Consider the following 10,785-nt stretch of genomic DNA (forward strand, 5'->3'; position numbering starts at 1 on the left):
AGAGTTTTTTCTTTGAGTGGAATCGTCGTACGACACATGCTCTGCTTTGGCTCCTCCTGCTCAGCATCCCCGAGCTCCATCCGGGTGGCCGAGTAGCAGTCACTCACCCCCGTTCATTGCCAGGGACCGTGTCACTGTGTGGGTGTACCACTGGCTATTCGGTCTGTCGCCTGTGGATATCTGGGTGGTTTCCAGACACTGGCACTTAGAGATGAAGCCGCTGTGAGCCCTGAGGCGTGTGGCAGACTTCTGTAGCACTGTTTCCCTGTGGGGTGAACGCCTAGCAGGGGGAGGAGAGCATTGTGTGGTGAGGATCATGTTTCACTTTGAAGAAGCTGTCGAACGGTCATCCAAAGCCATCGTGGCACTTCACATGCCCACGGGCAGCTCAGGAGACTTCTAGGGGCCCCTCGCCCTCCCCAGCGCACCCCACGGCCAGGTCTCCTCTCGCCTTTCTGAGCACACGACACGGCCTTCGCTCCCTGCGCTTTCGAGGGACTGACGATGCTGGGCATCTTTCCCCCGGCCTGTGTGCCGTCCCCACACCCTCACGTGCTGAGCTGTCTGCTCCCAATCTTTTGTTTATGTTTTTTTGGGGGGATGGGTGTTTGTGTTTTTATTAAACTGTGGGAGTTCTTCATTCCGAACCAAAGCTCTTCTTCTAGATACCTGCCCTGCACATATTTGCTCCCGGTGTCTGACTTCTCAGTGTCCGTTCAACAGTGTCTTTTCAGAAAAAGTTTCAGATGCTGAGTAAGCTCAGTTCATTAATTTTTCTCTTAGGGACCATGGTTCTGGTGGCATCTCTAAGAAAGCTTTGCCTACCCAAAGTCATCAAGATTTTCCCCTATGTTTTCTTTATAAGCTTTATGGTTTTCAGTTTTACGTTTAGATTTATGATCTGTTCTGGGTTGACCTGCCGTGCAAGGTACAGATTGGGTTCATTTTCCGCACACGCACGTTTAATCCTTCTAGTACCTTTTGTTGAAAAGAATGCATTTTCTGCAGCCAACGGCCTTGGTACCTCGGTCAAACATCAGTTGGCCGTATACATACGTGTTTGTTTCTGGACTGACCATTTTGTTCAGTTAGTCTATTTGTGAACTGTTAAGCTGTTACCATGCTCTTTATTGCTGTTGATTTGTTCTTTAACCCTGTTATTCTTTTTCAAAGTGTTTTCTATCCTGGGTCCTTTGCATTTCCATGTGAATTTTAGAATTAGCTTGTCAATTTCTTTAAGAAAATTTTGATAGGCTCTTGTCTGGTACGGCGTTGACTCTCCAGGTCAATTGCAGACAATGGATATCTTTAGTCTTCCTACCAACGAACAAAGTGGATCTGTTTAAGTCTTCAATCTCTCTCCATGGTGTTTTGAAGGTTTGGGTGTATAGGTGTTACATCCTATTTATTCCTAAGTATTTCTACTTTTTATGCTGTTATGGAAGGCTCTTTTTAATTTTGTTTTCCAATGGTTTCTTGCTGGTATATATAGAAATAAAATTGAAATAATATTGATCTTCTGTTCTGCAGTCTTGCTAAACTCATTTATTCGTTTTCGTAGCTTTTTTGAAGATTCTGTTGGATTTTCTACATAGACAATCATATCATCTGCAAATAAAAACACTTTTAATTCTTCCTTGCCTTTCATCTTTTCTTGCCTCACTGCACTATGGAACCTCCAGTAACTTGATGAGTAGAAATGGTGAGTGGACCTTCTGGACTTGTTCATGATCTTAGTGGGAAACCAGCCCCTATTTTCCCTCCTAAGTATGATATTAGCTGTGGGGTCTTTCCAGATGTTGCTTATCCGGTTGAAGAATTCCTTTTATTCCCAGTTTGCTGAGAGTTTGTTTTGGTGAAGGATATGAGGTTGTATCAATAGTGCTTCCTTGGCATCTGTTGAGATGCTCATATGGTTATTGTTTTTCATTTTAGCATGACTAGCTACACCAATTTTAGATTGTTAAATCGGCCTCACATTTCTGGGATGAGCTCCACGTGGTCCCAATGTCTTGTCCTTTGTATATATATTGTTGGAGTCTATTTATTAAAACTTTGTTTAGAAGTTTTCATCTGTGTTCAGGAGGGATATTGGTCTGTAGACTTTTTTACTTGTAGCATCTTTGGCTTTTGTATCAGGGCAATATGGCCCTTACTGAACAAGTTGGGAAGTATTCCCTACTCTTCAATTTTTTGGAAGAGCTTGTTTAGAATCAGCTTTATTTATTCCTTAAATATTTGGTGGTGAAGTCACCTCAGCCTGGAGTTTTCTTTGCGGGAAGGTTCTGAAATGCAAATTCAGGTGTTTTATACATGTAGGGTGATTTGCATTGTCGCATCTTCCTGAGTGAGCTTTCATAGTTTTTCTCTTGAGAAATTCATTCATTTCTTCTCAGTTGTCTGATATATTAGCAAAAATTGCTTGTAATAGTCTCATATTGTCCTTTTTATATTCATTGACTATAGGGATGTCACCTCTCTCATTCCCGATACTGGTAATTTGTCTTTTTTTTTTTTTTTTAATTTTTTCCTGACCAGTTTGGCTAGAGATCTATCAAATTTATTGATTTTATTGATTTTTCCTCAAAAAGCAGCTTTGGCTTGTTGATCTTTTTTTCTGTTTAATTGATTTCTGCTCTGCTGTTTATTATTTCATTTTTTCTGCCTGCTTTGAGTTTAATTTGTTCTTTTCTAGTTTCAGAAGGTGGAAAATGAGATCATTGTTATGAAACCTTTCTTCTTCCCTCATATAGGTATTTGGTGCTATAAATTTTCCTCAGAGTACTGCTTTGATACATCTTGGTATGTTGGGTTTTCATTTTTACTTAGTTCAAAGCTTTCACTTCCCTTTTGATTTCTTTTTTGAGTAAGTTATTTATTTATTTGGCACAGAGAGAGAGAGATCACAAGTAGGCAGAGAGGCAGGTAGGCGGGGGTGGGCGGCACGGAGAAACAGCCTCCCCGCCAAGCAGAGGGCCTGACACAGGGCTCCATCCCAGGACCCTGAGATCATGACCTGAGCTGAAGGCAGAGGCCTAACCCACTGAGCCACCCAGGTGCCCCTGACCTATGAGTTGTTTAGAAGTGTGTTATTGAGTCTCCAGATATTTTAGGATTTTCTGGAGTTCTTCTGTTACTGACTTTTAATTTAATGTCACTGTGGTCAGAGAAATACTTCATGTGACTCAAATCCTTTTAAATTTTTTGATCCTTGTTTAGTGCCCAGAATATGGTCTATATCTTAGTATGGGTCCCGAGTACTCTTGAAGAAGGTGCATTCTGCCGCTGTTGACTGGAGCTCTAGAAATACCAGTTCAAGATGGTCGATAATGTGGTTTGGATCTCCCATACCTTTACCATCTCCTTGTTCTAGCCATTATTGGGAAGGGGTTATTAAAATATTTGGCTGTAACTGTGGATCTATTTTTCCCTGTAGTCCTCTCAGGTTTTTCTTCGTGTATTTGAGGCTCTGAGTTAAGTGCATAAACATTTAGGATTCTTATGTCCTCTTGATCAGTTGTCCTTTTTATCATTATAAAATGATTTCCTCTATGCCTGGTATTATTCATTGCTCTGAAGCCTATTTTTCTGCCATTACATTATTATATATATTATATTATATAAGAAAGCCAACTATTCCAGCTTTCTTATAATGGGTGTTTGCCTGGTATATCTTTTTTCATCTTCTTACTCTTAACCTATTTGTGTTTTTATATGGAAAGTGTGTTCTTATAAGTAGAATGTGTTGGATGGTGCTTTTTAATTTGTTTTAATTAAAGTATAATTAATATACAGTGTTATATTGATTTCATGTGCACAATATAGTAATTCAGTACTTCTGTACATTGCTCAGAGCTCATCAAAGTAAGTGTGCTCTTATTCCTGTCACCTATTTCCCCCGTCCCTCCACTCACCCTCCATCTGAGAACCACCAGTTTGTTCTCTGTGTTTAAGAATCTGTCTTTAGGGTGCCTGGGTGGCTCAGTGGGTTAAAGCCTCTGCCTTCGGCTCAGTTCATGATCCAGGGTCCTGGGATCGAGCCCTGCCTCGGGCTCTCCGCTCGGTGGGGAGCCTGCTTCCTCCTCTCTCTCTCTCTGCCTACTTGTGATCTCTGTCTGTCAAATAAATAAAATTTTAAAAATCTTTAAAAAAAAAAAAGAATCTGTCTTAATTGTCTTTTTTCTTTTTTTGTTTGTTTTGGTTTCTTAAATTCCACACATGAGTGAACTCATATGGTGTTTGTCTTTCTCTGACTTCTTTCGCTTGGCATTATACTCTCCAGATCCATCCATGTTGTCATAAATGGCAAGATTTCATTCCTTTTTAGAGTTGAGTAATATTCTGTTATACGCTTAAAAAAAAAAAAATCCAGCCTTGGGGCGCCTGAGTGGCTCAGTCGGTTAACCTTCTGCCTTCCGATCAGGTCATGATCCCAGGGTTCTGGGATCGAGTCCCACATCGGGCTCCCTGCTCCATGGAGATCCTGCTTCTCCCTCTCCCTCTATGATCTCTCTCACTTTCACACTCTCTCAAATAAATACATCAAATCTTAAAAAAAAAATCCATTCTTTTAATGAGGGCATTTAGACAATTCACATCTAACATGATTACTGGGCTGGTGAGCTTTAAGTCCATCACCTTGCTGTGTGTTTGCTCCATGTGCAGCATGAGAACCACAGAGTAGTGGCTTGGTCTCTCCTCCTGGCCTTTATACTCTTACTGCTATGCCTTTTCTATACGTTACTAACTGTGCAATACCTTGTTACTGTTTTTGTTTGAACAGTCAATTATGTTTAGAGAGATTTAAGATACAAAGCCTTATATTTTTACCCACATGGCTACCATTTTTACTGCCTTACATCACTGTGTGTAGACCAGTGAGAACAACTTGATCCTTTTGGATATTGCTTTTAGGTTTTTAATGGCGGTACCAGAACAGCTTTTTTTTTTTTTTTAAGATTTTTTATTTTAACTATTTGACAGAGAGAGAGAGATTGCAAATAGGCAGAGCAGCAGGCAGAGAAAGGGGGACGCAGGCTCCCCGCTGAGCAGGGAGCCTGATGTGGCACTTGATCCCAGGACCCCGAGATCATGACCTGAGCCGAAGGTAGAGACCTAACCCAATGAGCCACCCAGGCACCTGGAACAGCTTTTTTTCTAGGGCTAATTATTTCTCATTTCTGAGGCAAAATCCTTCTCATTCCTCTACCAATGCCACACGAATTAGGAGGTTTCCCACCCCTAGCTGGTGGGGACAGGCACTGTGTCTGGCCCCTGAGAGCCACAGGCTGCTTTCCCTCTGATCCCTTATGATGGGTCTTTACCTAGCATTGGGTTCTCTTCACACGCATGTCCCTGAATCCCTGAGGGGAACCCTGTCCAGATCTCTGGCATTTTTCTCCATGCTGCTGTCTCCTCTACTGTCCTTTGTCCTGTGGACTCTTACCACCTCGGTCTCCGCAGTCACTCACCTTGCTTTCAGCTCAGGAGTCTGCTGGACTCTGCCTGGGTCCCTCCCCCTTGGCTGTGGCCTGGAAACCATCCCAAGGTAGTGGTGTATTTTCTGCCTCTCAGAAAGCTGTTTTCAGACCGATGCCTGGTGTCTTACCAACCACTGTTTCCTGTGTCTTCTCGTTTCAGCTGGGAGGGAGACCCAGCTCCTCCTGTTACCCTGTTTTGTTTGGAAGCACAAGTTCAGCTTCTTGGCTTTTTTTTTTTTTTTAACTTAGTGCCATTTCCTAGGACAGGTGATGTCCAGGTTTATTGCACTGGGGAAAGAGGAGTTCTCTATTGTTCTTCAGGTTCCCCCATTGGCAGGTATTTCAGCCAAGGATGTCCTAGGAAATGGACAGGGGGTGTCCCAGGAAATTTTATTCTTACTTTGTAAAGGCCCACACAGCCCAAAAAAAAACTCACACAGAGAAGGAATGTCCTGAAGTGAGCTCCAGATACTAAATGGCCAGTTGCATTTACCTGAGAAACGTTGTCTCCGGGGCAATGAAACTTTTCCATCCTGTTTTGTTTTCACAGAAGGTATTGTTAACGGGATCACTTCTTAGTGGAGGGAGGAGCACATGGTGGTGGTCTGCATGGCCAGGATCTAGCCATGCCTTCAGAGCCCCTTCCTTCTCTCATGGGCCACTTCCTCTGGACTCCATGGCCCTGCATCACTGTCCCAAAGGCTGTGTGGCCCCCACTGCCTCAGGGCATTCTGCTGTCATTGGTCCCAGCTGGCAAATGCGAGGCTCCTGGGTGTGATTTCCCTGTGAACACCCTAGTGGTATGCCTTCCAGTGTACCTTCCCACAGGGGAGGATCCCTGGGATGGACCTGCCCTCTGGCGTGTGCAATGCTGACCGGTGCTAGTGGCGGTGTCTGCAGTCTGAGCCGCTTGCCACCTGCAAGGACTTGTGATTCTCTGCTCCTTGCTCCAAAGGGGCACGCCAGGCCATGCAGAGGGACATTTCAGGAAAGCTTTCCAAAAGTGGCCTCATGGGGAAGGTATTCAGGGCATCATGGCAACACTCGAGGCTGCTCATGGGGTGTTGTCCACAGCCGCCTTCTGTTTTCCCTTGCTAGATCCAAACAAAGACTGTGGCCCAGTGTGTGGAGTATTATTACATCTGGAAAAAAATGATCAAGTTTGATTGTGGTCGAGCCCCAGGACTGGAAAAGAGGGTCAAGAGAGAGACAGATGAGGCAGACAGGACAGAAGCAAAGGTAGACGGTCCGGGGGGAGGTGGGGCTGGAGTTTGGCCCAGATTGGGATGCCGCTGCCCGTCCAAGTCAGGGAAGGGGGAAGGGGGAAGGGCCCCCGCTGGGAAGGGCTTCCCTGCCAGGCCAAGCGGATCCCTGAGAAGCGTGGAGGGTTGGCACCCTTCCATTGTCGTTTCTGCCCCTCTGCAGGTCACTTGCAGCCCTCGGGAGAGACCCAGCCACCGTCCTACCCCTGAGTTCAAGATCAAGACCAAGAGTTACAGGAGGGAGTCCATTCTCAACTCCAGTCCGAATGCCGGCCCCAAGCGGACCCCAGAGCCACCGGGGAGTGTGGAGGGCCAGGGTGTCTTTCCCTGCAGAGAATGTGAGAGGTGCTACTCCTGTCCCCACCCCCTTTCTCCCCACCCCCCCCCACGGCAGCTGCCCTTGAGCCACCTGCCCCCTGAACCCCGCTCTGACCTGTGTCATTCTGGTGACTCCTCAGGGTGTTCGACAAAATCAAGAGTCGAAATGCCCACATGAAGCGCCACCGGCTTCAGGACCATGTGGAGCCCATCGTCAGGGTGAAGTGGCCCGTGAAGCCCTTCCAGCTGAAGGAGGAAGAGGAGGAGGAAGAGGAGATAGGGGCTGACATTGGCCCCCTGCAGTGGTGATTGGGGCGGGGGCGGGGGCTGGGGCGAGGCCGCAAGTCTGGATGGGGGCCTCCAGCCTTGTCAACTATGCCCTCGGCCTCTCCAGGGTGTTTGGGGCACCCTTCTGCCTCCCCCCGATCCTTACTGTCCCTCCCTGGTCAGCCCTGCTCGGAAACATGGCGGGGATTTGGCTAGAAGTCGGCAGGAGGAGCTCCCGGTCCTCAGACCACTGTCGGCTGATGCCAGAGGCTCTGTTCTCTTTAGGTTTTAATTAGTCTCTCCCTTTCTTTCAGTTCCACTCCTTGGAGAGCAGGGAGGCTTGGGGAGGGAACGAGGTAGATCTGGGTAGCTCTTAAATCTTCGCCTCAGTTTTGGGGTTTGGTTACATTTGTTCGATAAGGCCAAGACGTAGAGAATCAGTGGGAAGATACCTTCAGATCTCCAACATGTGGGGCCTCCTCACCGGGGGAGTCTCTGCGTTCCAGATTCAGTCCCTAGTCTTGCAATGACTTGTACATTGTTAGGTTTTTTTTGTACGTGTCGACTTGTAAATCTTATTAAATTGGGTTCTTGAGCAGCTGTCTCCTGGCTTCCCTGGCCTGTTGATCCGACAAAGGCGTTTGAGCCCCTGCTACTCGCTGGAGCCACGGAGATGAGTCAGGGGAACCCCGATCCCGAAGGAGAGAAGCCAGGGGCCCCATGCGCTCAGCCAGAATTTAGCAAGTGCCCACCGTAGAGTGTAAGCCCCAGGGAGCCCAATCTGTGCAGTGGGGCTACAGGGACGCAGGAGAAACAGAGCCCCTCTCCTTGCAGAGCTTCTTCCTTCGTCAGAGTGGGAGAGTCGCGGTGATAAAGGAATGGAAAGGGGATATGGGATGTGGAGGGACACGAAGGCTCTGGTGCAGGGATGGGTGGTGGCCCCCCTGGGGCTCAGCTGTGAGGTCAGGAGCACCCACAGGGGGCCTGCCACAGCAATCACCTCTTTCTACTCTAACACCCAGACCTCTGGAGGCTGCGGGGTAAAAGAACATGGCCCTCTCCGTCCCTTCCTCCTGTCCCTTCGGAAGAGCCAGGAGAGCTGGTAGCAGCCCCCGGCAGGATGCCTCTTTTGTCCTGCTGGCTAACTGTAGCACCTGCCCTTTATCCACGGATCCCTGACAGCTGGAAGGAAGACAGCCACGGTTTTCCCGGACACTCCGGCTGTGTCTCCAGGAACCGGTGGAACCCAGTGTTATCCCTCAAGTTTGTTACCACCAGGTCAAAACTGGAATTTGGTTTGCCAGAAAAAGAAGGGGACACAGAGAGGGCTACTGGGCAGGGAGACAGTGTGTCTACCATAGGGTGACATGAAGAAAATAAAGTGGGGGGGGCCAAGTCCTAGGCCGTGTCTGGGAAGTGGCAGACGGTGGCCAGCCAGGGAAGGCCACACCGAGGAGGCTGCTGGGGCCATGGTCTGGGTTCCAGGCTGTAGCACAGCTGAGCGCCCTGGCACAGGGGCGAGTGGAGGATGGTCTAAGGTCCCCCAGCTGCTTTGTGGAGCTTGTAGGAGGCAAGAGGGCAAGCATAGACAGTAGACACGGTGGTGAGAAGGTGCGACGGTGGCCTGGGCTGAAGAGAGACAGAAATTTGGGGAGTAGGGAAGCATCTTGGGGGAAGACTCCACCTTGCTGGCGGGTCCCCTCCCAGGGAGAGGTGGTAAGGGAGAGGTCAGGGCTGACGTGGCAGCTCTGGGGTTTGGCGCCTGAGTGGATGTCAGTAAGTCAGACAGGGAAGAGCAGGGATTCCTCAGAGGACTGATTGCCTCGAGGTGCGATTGTGTCAGAGCAGAGCGGGTGCTGCATTCAGAGGGACTGAGGGATGGGGTTAGGGGGATGCGGGCAGAGGGCGGTATCAGGAGCCATCCCAGGGGGCCACAGTGTGGCTAAATCAATCTTAAAGCCAGGACTGGAGTGGGAGCAGAGGAGCAAGTTGAGTTTAAAGCACTGAGGACCCTTGTGGTTAAGGGACAGGGCTCAGGCGCCGGAATTCCTTGGCGCCAGAATTTACAGCCTGACTTGTCTTTCTTTGTGACCTTGGACAAGTCACTTTCCCTGTTTTAGCCTCCGTGTTCTCAGTCTGTACAATGGGATGGAAAGTACCTGCCCCCACGTCCTGGTTCAATGAGAAGAGGTAAACGCTTTCTGCAGGGTGCACCACAGGACCTGGGCAGCAGCTGTTAAAAGCGCCCTCCTGCTCTCACTGTTTACATCCTGCCCAGGAGGACAAGCTCAGCTGCTGGAAATGAAAGACCCTGACCTAACGGGTGGGTGATGGTCTGTTAGTTCTCTGGTGCTGCATAACAAATCGCCCTGAAATTAACAGTGTTAAACAAACTGGAGCTTTTATAATAGCCCCGCTCAGACCGACAAGGAACCAAAAATGCCTGTGGCAATCCAGACCCCCCCCCACCACCACCCCCGCCTGATCTGTGGTCAGAATACAGCAGCCACCGCAAGAAGGTGTTCCAAGAGAGTCTCTGAATGTCAGAGCCAAGGTTTCTTGTGAACTACTCCCCCTCAGCTAAACCCCACCCTCACCCCCCCAAATAACAGCGTTGTCTGAGTCATCTGGGAGCCCTGTAAGAAAATTCGTATTCCTGAATCCTGCCACCGACTTTCACAATTGGAATTGCTCTGGATAGGGGGTAGGGCTCTGGAACTTGAATCTTTTTTAAAGAAGATTTCATAGTAGAATCATTTTTAGATTCTTCAGAAAGATTGTGAAAATGGTACCGAGAATTCTCATATACCTCACACCCAGGTCCCCCTATTTTTTTTAAATTTATTTATGACAGAGCGAGAGAGGAAATACAAGCACAGGGGAGCTGGAGAGGGAAAAGCAGGCTCCCCACCCAGCAGGGAGCCCAATATGGGGTTCGATCCCAGGACGCAGGGATCGTGACCTGAGCCGAAGGCAGACGCCTAACGACTGAGTCCAGCAGACGCCTAACGACTGAGTCCCCCAGGTGCCCCCCCCATTATTTTTTAAAAGATTTATTTATGTGAGACAGAGTGAACTTAAGCAGGGGGAGGGGCAGAGGGAGAGGGAGAGAACTCTTCATGAAGACTCCTTGCTGAGTGCAGAGCCCAACTGGGGCTGGATCACAGAACCCTGAGATCATGACCTGAGCTGAAACCAAGAGTCAGACGCTTAACTGACTGAGCCACCCAGTCAGTTACAATTACCGAACCAACACTGACATGTTATTAATAACTAAAGCCCATACTTTATTCACATTTCCTTAGTCTTTACCTAACATCTTTGGTTTCAGGTTCCCACCTAGGACACCAGATTACATACAGTGGACACGTCTCCATAGACTCCCCTTAGCGATGACAGTATCTCTGACTTTCCTTATTTTTAAATAATTTGTCAGTGTTGAGACATCCTGGTGAAGT

At 47.9% G+C, this 10,785-nt stretch overlaps 1 protein-coding gene across 6 annotated transcripts in view; it reads left to right on the plus strand.

The window, feature by feature from the left end:
- Positions 1-7,922, plus strand: part of ZNF541 (zinc finger protein 541) — a 41,903-nt gene extending 33,981 nt beyond the window's left edge. For all 6 annotated transcript variants that reach the window (XM_045077101.1, XM_045077104.1, XM_045077103.1 and 3 more), the window contains 3 exons: positions 6,579-6,719; positions 6,906-7,087; positions 7,201-7,922. In XM_045077101.1, coding sequence (XP_044933036.1) covers positions 6,579-6,719; positions 6,906-7,087; positions 7,201-7,369 — 492 coding nt within the window. In that variant the 3' untranslated portion in view covers positions 7,370-7,922. The remainder of the gene's footprint in view (positions 1-6,578; positions 6,720-6,905; positions 7,088-7,200) is intronic.
- Positions 7,923-10,785: the final 2,863 nt, after the last annotated feature.

The sequence above is a fragment of the Mustela putorius genome, unplaced genomic scaffold (assembly GCF_011764305.1).
Source record: "Mustela putorius furo isolate JIRA1106 unplaced genomic scaffold, ASM1176430v1.1 tig00000196_pilon_pilon_pilon, whole genome shotgun sequence".
In the NCBI taxonomy this organism is placed as follows: domain Eukaryota; kingdom Metazoa; phylum Chordata; class Mammalia; order Carnivora; family Mustelidae; genus Mustela; species Mustela putorius.